The sequence below is a fragment of the Beta vulgaris genome, chromosome 5, assembly GCF_026745355.1.
Source record: "Beta vulgaris subsp. vulgaris cultivar EL10 chromosome 5, EL10.2, whole genome shotgun sequence".
NCBI classification, from domain to species: domain Eukaryota; kingdom Viridiplantae; phylum Streptophyta; class Magnoliopsida; order Caryophyllales; family Amaranthaceae; genus Beta; species Beta vulgaris.
Window position 1 is genome coordinate 8942124 of NC_079206.1, and position 17479 is coordinate 8959602.

General features: G+C 34.6%; 1 protein-coding gene and 1 pseudogene across 1 annotated transcript; one reads left to right on the forward strand and one right to left on the reverse strand.

The window, feature by feature from the left end:
- Nucleotides 1-4886: 4886 nt before the first annotated feature.
- LOC104892737 (40S ribosomal protein S27-3-like) lies at nt 4887-5431 on the reverse strand (annotated as a pseudogene).
- A 4321-nt stretch (nt 5432-9752) lies between these two features.
- Nucleotides 9753-17077, forward strand: LOC104892593 (plant UBX domain-containing protein 10). Its single transcript, XM_010678571.4, has 4 exons — nt 9753-10805; nt 14707-14877; nt 15915-16118; nt 16568-17077. The coding sequence occupies exons 1-4, from the start codon at nt 10017-10019 to the stop codon at nt 16796-16798; spliced, it is 1395 nt and encodes a 464-aa protein (XP_010676873.1). The 5' UTR covers nt 9753-10016; the 3' UTR covers nt 16799-17077.
- The last annotated feature ends 402 nt before the right edge of the window (nt 17078-17479 follow it).

Genomic DNA, 17479 nt, shown 5'->3' on the forward strand with positions numbered 1-17479 from the left:
TTTCAAATATAACTAATCTTCGGATATATGGAATCCAAAATAATGATTTTCAAACCTTTGATAATATTTTTTCCATCTAGAAATTGAACTCTAAGATTTATCTAACACAAGTGTCTTACTCATCTTTTCTTTTTTTCTTCTCTCTCTCTCTTTTTTTTTTTTTTTTTTTTAAGAGAGTCAGACCATACAATATTACTAGAGTCAATCAATAAGATATCAAAGGTAAAATAAGTTAATTCGAACCTCATTTTCTTCTAGATACATCTCATTGTATGAAACAGTACTTTCATTCTTTCAAGCATTAGTGTTTCTTCCAATCTTTTCATGTTCCCCCTTAACTAATGCATCTTCTTCTTTCACCATCTTATCAATATGACTATGTTCCATATACCATGAATCAAGATTAAAAGCACTTGTTGAACTTTGGATGAATGTGTGAAGAAAAGAAGGATAATAAAAGGGAAATGAAGATAAGGTGAGTATATGAGAAAAAAAAATGAGGCACAAATGTCAAATTCATGAATAGAAAATCAGAATATTGGGCAAAAATCAAGCTCGCTATAGGGAAAGAATTAGCATTTCATAGCTCAAAAATTCGGCAACTTAGGATCATATAGCTTATTAGTTCGGCAACTTAGGATCATGACATTAGGACAGCATCATTAGACCATTACGAGTCCTTTTATATCAAGTGGACCTTTACTCACAAAGCTTCACCAAGACATGCATCAATAACACTCTAATTAACATATTTAAAGGAGGACAATAGGCATAATACTCAACTAATTTCCAGAAATTAATCCCAAAGCCACGAGTTATCTTGTAAAAGGTTCATGCATGACATTCAATATAATTACCTTGATCACATAATTACTTTTCAAACCACTTACCACCATCACATTCTCTATGGAGTGTGTTAAAGATTTACCGACATTTCAAATACCAATTTATCCTTTTTATTAGTGCCAAATATAAACACCTCCATGGTAGGCTACTAGTGAGAGGAATTGAGATTTATCACTAGTCATATGTCTTGAACAGCCTTTGTCAAGATACTATAGGCTGCTTCCTCTCACATTTGCCTGCAAAAGAATCACTTGTTAGTTTTAGGAACCCAGATTTGTTTGGGTCCCTTTTTCTTACGCTGAGCATCAAGTATGTCTTTTCTAACCCAGATTTGAGTAACATGTTTGATATTCTTTGCAATTCGATTTTTCTTTTTGTTGCAGTCGTCAATTAGATGACCATTATTTCCACAAAAATTGCAAATTAGATATTCAGGAAGGCCCACGTATTTTCTCTTTCGAAAGTCTCTTTCGAAGGTTCTGGCACTGGGTTGCTGGTCAGTATATCCTAATCCAGTTTTGTTCATGTTGTTTGTGGTGCAAGTTAAGTAATTTAGAGCATTCATCCCATTAGTCCATTTTTCGTGCATCTTTCGAGCAATAGAAAGTTGTGATTCCAAAATTCAACTGAGGTATTTAAATCACTACTTCTTTTTCGGGAAGTCTCTAAGTCTTTTTTAACTTTATCCAACTCTTCTCTTATCTTTGCATCACTAGGCAACATTAGTGGAACAATTCTAGATTGTTGTCTTGAGTTTTAAGATCATTCAACTCGTGATTTAATTTTCAATTTGTTCCTCAAGACTAGATTTTTCAGCTTGAACTCAGTGACTGGCACTGAGTTTTACGAGATTATCAACTAGAGTCTTTTCTTGTTTTAGTGTGTTTATCTCTAAGTCTTTCTCGTCAATCCTTTTCATAGAGTTTTTTTTCTTTAAGTAATTCCTTATATTCTGTTTCTAATCCAATTTTTAGCCTGTCAAATTTTTTATTTCCTTTTCATGTTATCAAAATTATCATTCATGTTTTGACAATCATCAATTACGTTTTCAAGCAATTGACAAGCTTACTTTTGGAAAGAAGATGAATTGAAGGTTTTAAAGAAGTTAGACTTACCTCACTGTCTTCTTCCTCTTCAAGAGGGTTCGAACTTTTAGCCATCAAGCATAGATGTGAGTCGTCATGGCTCAGTGCCGTCTTCAGAGTTGTCTGTACAGCATTCAGACATAATTTTGCTGTGGTCTGAGCCTGGCACTGATCCTCGTCAGAATCCGAGTCTCCCCAGACTGCTGCGATCATGTTTCTTGTACTCTTCTTGACTGCTCCGTTTTTCTTAGGCTTTTCTTCATCCACAAGAGGGATTCTTTAATCCTGTGATCATACTCACCACACTTGAAACAACCAGAGTTAGTAGCACTTTTCTTAGGGTTAGAAGTAGTGCCTTTACCTTTGAAGTTTCCACTTCTCCTGAAGTTGTTGCTCCTGTTCTTTTTTAAGAAATTTTGAAACTTTCTAGTTAGAAACGCTACTTCTTCATCACTTTCACTATCATCCGTTTCTACTTCAGTTTTTAAGGCCAACCCTTTATTCTTTGGTTCATTTGATTTAGGATCTAAAACAAGTTCATGGGTCATTAAAGAACCAATTAGTTGTTCTAGTGAAGTTTTGTTAGATCTTTAGCCTCTTGAATAGCAGTGATTTTGGGAAGCCATTTATTAGTCAAACTTCTTAACACTTTTCTAACTAAATCTTCAGAAGAATAGATTTTTCCTAAGGATCTTAGTTCATTAGTTATTAGTGTGAATCTGGTAAACATATCTTTAATAGATTCGTCCTTATTCATTGTGAACAATTCATATTCATGGACTAGTAAATCTATCCTAGACTGTTTTACCTCATTTGTACCTTCATGGGCCAATTCCAGTGTGTCCCAAATTTCCTTAGCAGTAGTACACGTCGAGATTCTTGAATATTCATCAGGTCCAATTCCAGATTGGAGAATACTCATAGCTTTGTAATTCTTTTCGGCTTTTCCATAGTCAACAGAATTGTACTCATCTTCCTCTTTGTCGATCAGGTTTCCTTCATCATCTTTGTTTTGAATAGGAAGAGGTCCAGTCTTTATGATTCTCCAGCATTGAAAATCAGAACCTTGAATGTAGATCCTCATCCTAGTCTTCCACCATCCATAATCATTCCCGTTGAAAATTGGACACTTGGAATACTTGTCACGTAGTCATCTTGCGTGTTCATGATTTCTATTCTCTAGATGTAGTCTTACGAGAATAGCCTGCTCTGATACCACTTGTTGGAACCCAAGATGACACTCAAGAAGGGGGGGTTGAATTGAGTGGTGAAATCTAATCGTTTTTCGCAAAAATCCTTTTACGGCTCAGTGCCAGGCTCTGAGCCAAACACTCGAAAATCGCTAATTTACGTTTTGCGAATAATAAACTTAAAAGATATTAGATTTGACACAAGATATAACGTGGTTCAATCTCACCTCTGAGATCTACGTCCACAAGAAACAAAAACTCTTTTATTTCTTTGAATCCTAAAATATCAAACTCTTGATACAATACGATTCCCCTCACTACTAACCCTAGTAGTGACCCCAACACTTAACTCTAAGTGTTGACACTCTCTATAATGTAAAGTTACAGAAAAAACGATCCTCAATGATGTGCTTCTTAGTCAAGCAAATAGAGGAAATTACAATCGTGAAATAGTAACTTAAATCTGACTCGCTCAGTGCTATGCTCAGTGCCGGAGGAAACAGTTTTCAGCTCTTAATATTTTCGGTTTTTGTCTCTGAAAAACGTGAGATTTAAAAGTGAATTCTGATTCCCTTTTATAAGACTTGTTTAGGACGAAAATCACTTAAAAATATCTTTATCTTTTAATCCTTGATTTAAGGGATAAAACTTTATCTTTTTCTATCTTTATCTTTTAAACTTAAAAAGATAAGTTTTCCACATTAGATTTTCTTTTCAACTCAAATTCTGTTTTCTTTTATCAAAAAGATATTTTCCAAAATAAAATCTGATTTTATATTTTCTCAAAACACGTTTTATTCAAATTCAGTTTTAAAACCTTTTTTCAAAACACGTTTTTTCCGAAAATTTCTTTTTCTAAAATTCTTTAAAACTCGTTTTTATCAAAATCTGATTTTTGTTAAAATATTTTCAAAAACTCGTTTTTATCAAAATCTTATTTTTATTGAAATCTTTTCAAAAACTCATTTTTATTAAAATCTTTTAGAAACTCGGTTTTACAAAATCTTTTTCTAAAAACTCGTTTTCCTTAATCCCTTTTTATTTCTGATTTCGAAAATCTATTTCCCTTATTTTGAAAACTAATTTCCTTTTTATATAGACATATAACATTAACATAATTATTTATTTCCTTAACTCTAAGAAAATAATAATTATACTAATATCATATAATCTATATTACGACACATAGCATATCACCAAGTTTGAGCATATTACATTTTAATCTAAAGTTACTATTCTAAGAAATTATAAACTAAAACTTCATTTTTGATTCTTCTTTTCTTCAAAGTCTTCGTTTATCAATTTCTTTCTTCATGCATCTGTTGCAACTGTTACATACTTTCATGCTACAACATATTATATTAATTTTCATCATCAAAACATAACATGTGCATAAAACATAACATGTACATGCACAACAGTATCAAAACTAAAAACAAATATTTTAATCACTACCTGTAAAACATCAAAACAATTTCTTATATTGACAAGTGATATAAAATTAAGATAACTATGAAACTGTCCCTTAAAAAAAACTATGAAACTGTAATTTCCGTGACATATGCTCGGTCCATGTATGTAATTCTTTTTTATCTATATGAACCACGAAATAAGTACAAAGTATATCGTTCACAAAACCTCAATCTTAATTCTTAACGACTATACCAAGACATCCTTGGTTCCACGTATGCAATTATGGCTTCAAAACAAACAGTAATAAAATCTTTATTTTTTTAATTACTTTCCTAAATCCTTAAGAACGAAACTAATCAATCTTACGTCGAAAGGAGCAACCTTCAGTGAGCCTAGCTTTACCACCAGTAGGTTGACAAACAGAGGGGTAGATGAGGGTGTGCAAAGAGCCCTACAGCACAGGGCCTCAAAATTATAAGGGCCTCAAAATATAATTATTATAATAATTTTAGTTCATATTAAAGCAAATCACCATTATTTTTCACTCTTAATAAGAAAAATTTAACGATTTATCATTAATATTTGAACTTTCACCTTTAACTTTCGAACTATTTCGTCTTTAATTTATTAATATTGGAGCCCAATTTTCATTTTAGAACTGGGGCCTCAAAGTTTTCAAGACGGCCCTGTTGACAAATAACAGTTTGACAACTAGGGCACATGATGACAGTCTGAGAATGGCTAAAGACTGTTATGATGGTGTAGCAAACCGAACACTTGACATCCATGAAAAAAGAGTTTGGAGTTGGTACTTGGTACCAGCCTTTTCAACTTATGCTTCCTCTTCTCAACTTCTGGCGGTGGATTCAACAAATCAATATCATTCTGTAACACCATCTTTCTTATTTTAACTTGTATATCAATCTTAATCTTAAGTTTATGATATTCAGAAAGCAGTAGCAACTAGCAAGTTTAGGTATTTTTTTATAACAGGGTTGAAACGACTAGGTTTGTTATATAGGAGTATAAATTAGGTTTACCGTTTACGTAGGGTTTTGAATGAAGTTAAAATTTCGCTTAGTTTAGGACTTACTAGCCTTCATATGCACGCGATGCGTGCGTTAATTTCAAAATTTGTTATTCTATTAGATACTTCATTCGTACTTTATTTATGATTAAACTTAAATGTGAAAAATTCAACAGTTATATGAATTTAGATATATTACTTCGCTAATGTAAAAAAATAAAAAGGTTGTGAGTGATTGTTAACATTAATTTTTTGTGAATGAATATTGAACAGAAAGAACAAACATAATGAGGTGGCTTAACTGAATTAAAGAGTATCAAAGGTAGTGAATGTTCAGATTTTTCATGTGCACGTTATGTATGCCATTTTTTTTATAAGGTATAAATTTTTGATTGAAGTATTTGATGCATATACCATTTAAAACTTATTTTAAATGGCAAGTTAGAATGAGAATTTTTAAATGATTTGCTTTTGTAATTTTTTTCATTCCATTAATTAGATCATTAAGGGTATTTTAGTCACTACAAAAGAGGACACCACACCTCCTCCCTTGGCTTATATAATAAAGATAAGTTATAACTCAATTGGCATCCTGGACTCCTAGTTAGTATCGGATTTATTTATTTATTTAATTTTTTTTTTGATTAGGAAATTAAGTCAGCCCAAGGGCTAACCCCTACCAAGGCTACTAGCTTTGCAGGAACTACCAGCACATTGGCTGGTAAAGCATGCAAAGCATGCTAAGGAAATACCCCAACATAATGCTGGGGGTAAGGATCGAACCCCTGACCTCAAGGATCAGAGGGGAGTGCTCTACCACATGAGCTAGCTCCTCAAACTATCGGATTAGTATCGGATTTATAAAAGCATGTATAATGGTATATGACTCTTTAATTAGCTTTTCGGTCTCTCTAATCTATTTTCTCTCTTCAAACTATTTTCAAGAATTATATCTAAAAACATTCAACAACAATAATTTTTTTTTAAAGAGCTCTTCATTCACCTTTTCATTGTTTGGTGGTCCCCATAATATCAATAAATAAACTTCATTTCATATTAGTATCAAAGTTATATAAATTAAGTTTTTTATGTAAATTAAATATAATTATTACAAAAAATTAACTTTTTCATAATTTATGTTATGTGGAATTTTTTTTTTTAAAAATATTACTCCTCGTCCCAAAATATAGTTCTCATTTCCCTTTTTTCACGATAATTTATACAAGTAGAATATGAGAGGATAGTAAAGTTTTTTGTTTATTTAAATAAATGTTGTATGGAAAAAATTGATTTTAGGAGAGAGAATGAAGAATAATTGGTGAAAGAGCATTAATTGTAACATTTTGGTTGAATAAACAAAAAAACAAAATTCAAGAAACAAATAAATGATGGGACACGATTTTTCTAGACAAATTACGGAAAAATGTGGAACTAAATATGAAAATGGGAACTATATTTTGGGACGCCTAAAATGGAAATGGGAACTATATTTTGGGACGGAGGAAGTAATTTTGACTGCTAATAACATTTAATTTCATAAATTAAAAAAAAAGTAAATTTTGTGCATAAAATATATCCAATATTAGGCTCATTTTATAGATAAAGAAAAATTATAGTTGTTGGGATAATAATTATTACCATTTTTTATTTTATTTTTTAAAAAATATCATTAAATGGTTGCAAGAAAAAAAACTTTAATTGCAATAGTATGTGTCTATGTGAGCCCCAAACATCGGAAAGCCATCTCTCTTTCAACCCAAATAGTATCTTTCCCAAGAGCCACTTTACAAAGTGTGTCCGTGGGGAGACATCCAAGATACACATCCAAGAGCCTCATTGTTGGGTAAAAGGTGCCTCTGAGAGTGAGTTGGAGAACTAGTTAGAGAACCCCATTATACATGCTCTAATGTAGTCCGATGGACCGATTTCTACTAAACTATAGTAAGTTTCCATTATTCCGTTCTTACTTCTTACATGATTAACAATTTGATTACTTCCTCCGTTTTTTTTACTTGCAACACTTTTCTACAAAGAAAAATTAAAAAAACTCAAATGGACCCGGTACACACTAAGGACCTGTTCTCCCCAACTTATTTTCATTTTAGTTCAGTTCAGTTCAATTCAATTCAGTTCAGTTCAATTCAGTTCAGTTCACTTCAGTTCACTTCAGATCAGTTCAGTTCAGCTCTTGACAATACTTTTACTCTCACATATTACTATTCATTTCAGTTCAGTTCATTTCAGTTCAATTCAGTTTAGTTCAGTTCAGTTCAGCTCAGCTGTTTTATGCCGAGGAGAACAAGCCCTAACTTAGTGTACATCGGGTCGGTATAAGATATTAATTAACTTCATATAGTGAACTTATATACAATATAGTATATTTTATTAACGAAAAACATAATGTGAAATTATATGCAATATAATAGAGGAATTAATTAAAATGTTTTAACATACAGGAAGATCTAAGTTGCGTTGTATATATCATGACACGTGTTCTAACATATGGAATGATTTAGTTTCTCCATGATATAACGAGTGTCTTAATGATATAGTGAGTTTCTGCTTGATATAGTGTGTGTTTGAATGATATAGTGAGTTTCTGCATGATATAGTGTGTTTCTGAATGACATAGTGAGTTTATGTATGATATAGTGTGTGTCTGAATGATATAGTGAATTTCTGTATGATATAGTGTGTGTGTTTGAATGATATAGTAAGTGTGTCTGAATAATATAATGAGTTTCTGCATGATATATTGAGGGTCTGAATGATATAGTGGATTTCTGTATAACATAGTGGATTTTCGCATAATATAGTGGATTGTTCAGTAATGATATGTTGTTTTGCCTGGTGCACACTAATGTTAACGTAAACCAAGTCCACACAAGTCAGATTGAAGGAAAATAATTAATTACTTGTAACACTTTCTACTTTTATTTGTTCCTTATTCTGTATTTTTTCTCAATTATAAACCTTATTTTTTTTTCTCTCTACCTCTCTCCTACCCAAATCTTGGATTAGAGTTGATGAAAAAATTGTTATAAGAAAAAAAAAAGGAAAAAGGGAGGAAGTTAAAAAAAAAAAAAACCAAAGTACTGTATAACCTTTTGTATTCAACTGAGACCAGAGAGTATTCTTAAGCAATTAGTAGATTATGGACCAAGGTGTAGGATGAGCATCCTACACCAGCTCCAAAACGCAAGGCAATAAGAATGAAACACACCATTCAATATGCAAAAAAGTAATTGATTTGACAGCTAATGTACATTCCCATTACATCCAGTGTACATGTCAAAAATACAAAAAGTAACTGATTTGACATTTACTGTTCACCATTTAATAACTGATTTGATGTCCCCCCATATACTGTTCACCACTTCCCTCTTTTCCACACTCAACCTCCTTGTACATTCTTGGCTTCGTGGTTGTTCATTAACAAAATCAAAATGTACAATGACAACCCCCAGCTGAAAGTAACCCAATTCCTGAAACTGATGTCAAGTGAGTAGTTTGCAATCTTTGTACACTGGGTGTGTTGATGTTTGTTTACTAATGAAATTCAATATGTACAATTACAGTCTCATACCGAAATTCACCAATTCTCTCTTTTCCACACTCAACCTCCTTGTACATCCTTGGCTTCATGGTTGTTCATTAATAAAATCAAAATGTACAATGACAACCCCCAGCTGAAAGTAACCCAATTCATGAAGTTGATGTCAAGTGAGTAATTTGCAATCTTTGTACACTGGGTGTGTTGATGTTTGTTCAGTAATGAAATTCAATATGTACAATTACAGTCCCATACCGAAATATGTCAAGTGAGTAATTTCCATTCTTTGTACACTGGTGTGCTTGATGTTTGTTCACTAATGAAATTCAATATGTACAATTACAATCTCATACCGAAATTCAATAAAATCACAATGTACATTGATGGTCATTGCTTTGATCACTGAAAATCCCTAAATGTACACTCGTAGATTATTGTACACCAAACCATATGCATTTGTACATTAAAAAAAATGTTTCACGTGATGAGAGAGAAAGAGCTGACCCACTTTCAAAAATATTGCCAAAAGTCAGCCACATGGGCAAGGTGTAGGATGCTCATCCTACACCTCGGTGCAGGATCTAATTTGCGATTCTCAAGAGTGGCTAAGAAATCTAGAAAACTGTGCCAAGCCAACTACTCCATTTTCAGGACTTTTATTCACACAGAAGAATTGAATGGCATTTCTGTAATTTGGACCCATCCATTTCCAATATTTCAGGTACCCCTTATTCTTCAAACTGTTGTGTCCATTTATCCTTTCCTTTCCACCATGTTTGATTGTTTCTCCATCACCAATTCTCCATAAAACCTCTCTCAAACCAAAAACTCCATTAACAAATTAATTGCAGTTATAGAAGAGAGAAAATCTCCACTGAAAATACTTGAATAGAAAAAAAAAAATGGTGGATGCGAGCGATAAATTGACGTATTTTCAAGCAATAACTGGTTTAGAAGACACAGATTTATGCACAGAGATTCTAGCAGCGCACAATTGGGATCTAGAACTCGCAATCGCAGCTTTTACAGGAGATCACAACACTACTTCCGAACAACCTCCCGATGTCGGTAGCAGTGGTCAATCACTTCCTACTTCATCGTCAAACGACGACGTTTTAAGGTCCGATTCAAACCCTGGAAACCCTAGTTTAGTTTGGAAGGTTATTACTCTCCCAATTTCTGTTGTTTCTGGAAGTCTAGGGTTGATTTCCGGCGCTGTTGGGCTTGGAATATGGGCCGCAGGTGGAGTTTTATCTTATTCTCTTGGGATGTTGGGCCTGGGGGCCCGTCGTGGGTTGGATTCATCAGGTAGCCCATTGATTCCAGTGTCGAGTTCAGCTGCTGAGGCTATGGAGTTTGTTGCTACGTTGGAGAGAGAGTATGGATTGTCTATGAGAGTGAATTTTGTTTCTGAAGGGTTTATGGATGCGCTTCAACGGTCGAGGCATGCGTATAAGTTGTTGTTTGTTTATTTGCATTCACCGGATCATCCTGATACGCCACTGTTTGTGGAGAGAACGTTGGGGAATGAAGTGTTTTCGGCGTTTGTTAATGAGAATTTTGTGGCGTGGGGTGGGAGTATTCGAGCTAGTGAGGGATTTAAGATGAGTAATAGCTTGAAGGCGTCGAGGTTTCCGTTTTGTGCTGTGGTTATGGCTGCTACTAATCAACGGATTGCTTTGCTTCAGCAGGTAGGACTTAGGAGTAGGACTGCTGTTTTCTTGATATACTTCATTTGATTGATTGATTGATTGATTTCGCCGTTGTTTTTTAAGTTGCTTTTGAACTGTGTGATGATAGATAAGAATTTATGATTTGGTTTGTTGTAAATTGGTTGTACATGAGAGGTTTAGTTTGGGTTTTGGGGGAAAACATGAAATGGATAATGTGATTATGAATTTATATTGTAGTCACCTTGTCAGGCTTGCTTCAGGATAGTTATGAGAAGTGATTATAGTTGTAGATTTAAACTGGTTTTTCCTTGTGCTAATTGAAGTTTTAACCTTTTTTTTTGAAAAATTATATTTAATAAGAAAACCTTTGCGCGTTTTTCTTAAAATAAGTCAACTTTTCGATTAACTGAATAAGTTAACCTAATATCTACTTTTGCTATAAAAGAGTTAAATCACAATGTCATCTTATTAAAATGTGACACGTATCATAATTTCAACGTCATTAACTCGTTTACAGTAGAAGTAGATACAAGGTTAACTTATTCTAACGTAATCAAATGATTGACTTATTTTGAGAAGATCAAGCAAAGGTTGACTTATTAAAAACAATTTTTCCATTTTTTTTTGTACAGCACGACTGTCTATGGGCTGCTTTCGGCTCCTTTTCTTTTGGTTTTAGTTTGTGGAATTAATTTCAGTTCCATGATGCACTGTTTGATAGCTTTGTTTGTGAGAATTGCTGACATTGCCAGTATTATTAGGCTATCAGCAAGGTCGAAGGGGTTAGCTTTAGTGACCATCTGCTTGAGCTATGATGTCCATATTTTTGAATGTTTTTGGAGTGTGGTTTGGCATGCAGTTAGGTTGAAAATTTATAGATGATGTTTAGGTTGTTTGTTGACGACTAAATGAAAGTGGAGTATGTTTGGACATTGGCAAGAACTACACATGAGACATTGTCATTAAACTAGTAAATGGAGGCTGTCATTGATGCATCAGTATGAGGAGGAGAGAGCATTGAGAAACTAGTGACGGGACTTCACTGATGCTGACTAGGCTAGTCACTGACTGCTAAATGAAAGTGGAGGCTGGTTTGATATTGTTGTCTGGGTGAAAAGGATGTTTGGCAAAATTTCAAAATGAGAAATGGTCATTGAAGGATGAAGTGGACGCTGTCAGTTGTGCAACCTTATGAGGAGGAGAGAGCTATGAGATCGAATGATGAATTCTATTAATGGTGATTAGGTGTTCACTGAGTGCTAAATGGAAGTGGCAGCAGTTTGGACATTGTTGTCAGGATAAGAAAGAAATTTGGCAAAAAGTAGATTTGAGAAATGGAAGTGGAGGCTGCAATTTCCATTTGTGATTCTTACAATTTTATGTTGAGATTACATGGGAGGTTTTGGTTTGGGTTTTGGGTAGTTGCGAAATGTATTATGCTCTTCTATTGGAGGTGTGTAGTCACACTTAATAGAAGTCCTGGTGATGTTATTTGTGATTTGTGAATCAACTGGTTATCCATGTGAAATTCTTCCTCCAATCTTTTGTGATCACTATAGTTCCTCTGTTGGTATTAATCACAATATATCCATTTTTAGTAGAAGACTAGAAGCCGTCCCTCACTTATCTACTTTTTTCATGTGGTTTTGGGGATCGCTTCTCTCCAACTTGTCTGTACATTTTCCTCTTTTCTTTTATCATCACAACATATGGGTAGTGCACAAACATCAAAGCAGTGAAAGAGGTTCAACCCAGTTTGTTTATGTATAGCCTGACCGTTTCCAAACAGTTTCTTTTTGTATCTTTTGTCATGTATTTTGTTCATGGAATTCGTTGTTACCAGTTACAGTTTTGGATATTATCTTTCTTTGTGAAAAGGAGAAGTATTAGCATATCCACTTTTCAGTATAAGCAAGGTAAAATCGATTAGTGTTTATATCCTACTTGAGGATTGATGGCTTTGTTACTGAACCTCTTTCAACTTTGGAGTGTGACTGTACCTGTAAGTTTGTAACTTCAGATGCCCTTTGGAGTTACACCTAAACTAACCCTGGATATTGAAAAAGAATAACGATTAACAAACACCAAGTCGAAACCTGTTGAACTAGGGACTCCAGGTCAACCTTTGTGCTTGATCTTATGCTAGATATTTCTCAAGTTTTAAGAGTTCAAAATTTGAATTAATAGGACATTATGCGTGCACTCTTTGGACTTCCAGACATAATTGATGAAGCAGTGACAATCTGGATTTGAAATATGTGTGGATGCTTGCCTCATTGGAAAATGCAACGGCTGACATTGTTTGGCAAAGTCTTGTCAGTTTCATCTCTTTAAGCTTGTTTTGGTAAGAAATCAGAAAGATTGGCTTTTTGCTTAGGAGTTAGATAGATGTTGAGTTTCTACAAAGATCAAGTGAGGAGCCAAGTCACCCATCAATTAATTTGTAAATATCTATGTGGCATGGAAAGGGTTTGTCTGGAAAGTGGAAACAATGACATTATAGAAACGGGGATTCCTCTAATTCCAGCCATTTTCAGGAATCATCATCATGGAAATAGCTGTGCTTTTGAAATGGATTCCTCAGGTCTGAGGACTTTTCTGTGCTTCATAGGTAAATTATGTCAATAGTAATAAAGAGCTATGGTTTTTGGTAGTTGAAACAAATTCATTAAAGTTCCTCTGCCAGACAACCACTGTTCAAGTCTTCTTAATGGGCCAAGCATTTGTTAGTTGGTCCAGGATATCCATATGAAAACATTATCAGGAAAAAAAAAACTTCGAGAAATTTTAGAAGAGGATAGGAGGGAGGGAGTTGGTGTAGGAACTTCTTATCGAGAGGATTATATCCGTTTCATCGGAGTTTGGGATGGCGTACTACTATTGATCACAACTCCCCCACTTTCCATAATGGCAACCTGAGTTCAAAGAAAACACGAGAAGAGTGAATTCGTGAATATTTCTGAGTATTCGTGAGCTGAATTGGGTCAATTTTTAATTCAGATTTCTTCTGAAATTTTCTACTCCTAGTACCCCTGCCATCAGATGAAGAAATTTGTGGGGAACTGTAATATGAAGTGTGACTTGTGAGAGGGCACTTCACAGAATGTAGCCTTTAAAATAATTTGGTGTCCAGCCGCATCTTATATGACCGTTCATTTGAGAATATTGCATTAGACTGAGAAGAAGGTTCATTAGCACTGCCATTCAGTATCTTGCTTTATTCACATGCCATTTGGATGAAAATGAACAATTATAGCTTCTCTATGTAACTATATTGAGATTTGAGACCCATGGCCACTTCTAATCTTGCTGTGAGCTGCTTGAAGTTGGTTTGCTTGTCGGATCTTACTGTGTTTGGCATATTGAATCTTGATACACTCTATATGTGAGTGTTCCAGAAGCAGCTTTTGTATCTGTCTAGACTCTAAACCGGACAGGGTTTAAGATGCATATATTGGATTTTGAATATAGATTTGCTGTAATTATTATCCATGATGTTTCTAAAGCTCTTGCATCTGTAACCATTAGCTGTTTGCCATTACCATGGTGTCATCTAAGAAAAGGCTTGACGCAGACCAAAGAATGCTGATTTGAAACCGGTTGTGTACTATCTTGCCTGTCGATATCAGCTGTTATCATTACACTTGTGGTCATTATGTCATATAAAAGTCATTCAGAGGTCTCTCAGAACATATTTTTGGGACTTAAGCATCTCCTACCATGTACCATGCTTTGAGAGTTTCATCGATGGATAATAAGAGCCTGTCTAGGGGATTGGGTAACTTCTGTGACTGTTTTTCTTTCGTCAGCATTCATTAGTTGATATTAGTATACTTCTGCTGTTTTGTTATTTTCTAGTGAACTTCATGTAGTTATCTGCCTTTTATAAACTGTCTCACTAATTGATTGTTTGCTGCAGATTGAGGGCCCAAAATCTTCTGAAGAGATGCTCTCTACATTACAGAGAGTTCTGGAAGAAACTGCACCTGTACTGGTCTCAGCCAGGCTTGAAGCAGAGGAGAGGAGAACCAACATGCGTTTGAGGGAAGAACAAGATGCTGCTTACAGGGCAGCATTAGAAGCTGATCAGGTACCCGTGTAGTATCCCAGTTTGTCTGTGTTGTATGCATTTTGCCTACTTGTTGCTGGTCATAAGGCCTTTAAGTCAACTTCTTTACTCTGTATACTAAAAATCCATAGCCTTCTTGTTTGTGACAATCGGGATGATATAATTGCTTGGAGGTATACAAATTATTCTTTGAGATTGTATTCCTCAAAAGTTCACATGAATGCATGCTGAAAGCTTGCCAACTCAAAGAGTAACTTGCTATTTCTTGGGGGACCTGTAGAGTTTTTGGATACTGTTTACAGTTCTTTCTGATGACTTATGATAGTTTTGGTTGATTTTTTGGCAAAGATTGCTGATCAGCCTTCGACAAAATCTTTTTTGTTTTCTTTTATTGTAATGGGCCTGCCTAAATCTTGCTCCCATGAGGTTATAGTGTATGAGAGATCAATTTCAGCAAACTATGAAACTACAATTATATTAAGCCTCATGTTTAAAGTCCATTCTTCTTTGAGATGGTTTCATGGGAATTTCACACAAATGCATCTTGATATCTTGCTTTCTCGAGGGGTAACTTCTTTTAGATTTTAAAGGTCAATTGTTAAGTTTTTGAAGACTGTATACCATTGTGTTTGATGAACTATGATAATTGTGGATAAATTTAAGCAAAGATCGCTAAGCCTGGTGCTAAGCAGCTGTTGGCGCTAAAGCACTTTTTCCAAATAAAAAAAGTGTACGCTTGTACTATTTGCTTCCTTAAGGTTATAGTTTATTAGATGCCACTTTGAGCAAATTGCCATGATATTAAGCCTCATGGTATGGACTTATAGTATAAGTCCTAAGTATAGTTAATTTGTTGGAGAATCAGCGTTATAATTCAAAAGAGCATTGAATATAGAGAAGAGAACAAGTAATCTGACTGTCTGAGCTGGTTGTAAGTATTTACTGTCTACTTATCCAAAGATTTATAGTCTCATTGGTCTCAGCAGGGTCATTAATAGTCATGGGTATCTATATTGCTCTTTTGGTGATCCTGTCTGACTAATACGTGTTTCCCTCAGGCAAGAGAGCGGCAGAGGAGAGAAGAGCAAGAGAAGCTCGAGAGGGAACGTGCTGAAGCGGAGCAAAAACTTCGTGAGGAAGAAGAGGCCCGTGAGAGAGAAGCACGTGAAGCAGCTGAAAGAGAAGCTGCCTTAGCTCGTAGGAAGCAGGAAAAGGCTTTGGCTCTAGGTGCCGAACCTGAGAAAGGACCTGATGTTACTCAAGTAAATCCCATCTTTATCTTCTTTTGTTTTGTTGATATGCCTCATTGACATTCAAGATGACTTTTGCGTATCATTGTATCTGTCTAGTAGTATTTTATTTTATTTATTTTTTTTTTTTTTTTTGAGAAAACAGTCTAGTAGTATATTTGTGCAGTGCTATTTATGCGTGATGGTTAATATTGAATCGTTGTTACTTGGACTCTTCATTTTACCTCAACTACTCATGTTCAATTACTGTCATGGGTATGGACATTTTGAAACCCCATTTTAGGCCAAATCAAGGAAAAGTTTCATATCATAGCTGAGTCTGAGACTTGAAGATATACTCGTGTGTGACACAAGTATTCGAGCCCAAGTCCAAGTAACATGGAATCTGATAATCTGTTTTCTAGATATACCTTTGTTTCTTATTTTACTAAGAAAGCATCTAATTATTTGGATATAATCAGGTTTTGGTGCGATTTCCAACTGGAGAACGCAGAGACAGGAGATTCCATAGCAGTGCAACAATCCAGTCTATATATGACTATGTCGATTCTTTAGATTGCTCAAACTTGGAGGACTATAATCTAGTTTCCAACTTCCCTCGGACAGTATATGGCGCAGAAAAGCGTACTTTGACACTGAAAGAAGCAGGCTTGCATCCTCAAGCGAGTCTTTTCATGGAGCAAAACTTGTGAGCAAAGATGTATTTATTTGATCAACATTGTACGGAACTGATCATGTCTCTTTTGTTCAGTAAGTCGATCAACTTTCTGATAATTATAATGCAGTGTATTTTTCTTTAAAATGCTAAGGTAACAAATTTGTCTCGAGTAGAAGGTGGATTCAATAAGGAATGATCATTCTATTACCAATCCCAATATCTTGGTTCCGAGGGAATCTTTAGATATCCTTTGGCTAAAGAGGAAGTAAACATACAATCATATGATAGAATCTGCTGTTTATCTTTACTTTAACCTACTGTCTCTTTTTTTTTTTTTAAGATGCAACACAAGTGACCCGTGTGATCCGTGTGATGGAAGAGAGAAAAAGCTAATATATAGGAAATTACTAGAATATCCTGGTATCCTAGTATCCTACAGTCCTACACACTATGGGTAATTTGGTAACTTCAGTCAGTAAGGATAGCTATTTTCTTAGGATAGTTATTGTCTTGTTACGTGCATAACTGCCCAACTTGGTACGCATTAGAGCAGTAATTATCCGAGTTTTTTAATTTTTTCTTTTTGACCTTTACTGGGGATCTCTTGGTAAGAAGAATGATCTTACTAGATCAACACTTCGTTTAGGTTACAGCCAGCCTAACTATATAGATCAACGCTTGAGAGTAGGGGGATATAAGGGATTTCCTACTCTCA

Excerpts from the sequence above, each read along its gene's own strand:
- LOC104892593 (XM_010678571.4), top strand. The coding sequence starts at position 10,017 with ATGGTGGATGCGAGCGATAAATTGACGTATTTTCAAGCAATAACTGGT. Across the intron at positions 10,806-14,706 it reads GGATTGCTTTGCTTCAGCAG|ATTGAGGGCCCAAAATCTTC; the intron begins GTAGGACTTAGG and ends TGTTTGCTGCAG. Across the intron at positions 14,878-15,914 it reads CAGCATTAGAAGCTGATCAG|GCAAGAGAGCGGCAGAGGAG; the intron begins GTACCCGTGTAG and ends TGTTTCCCTCAG.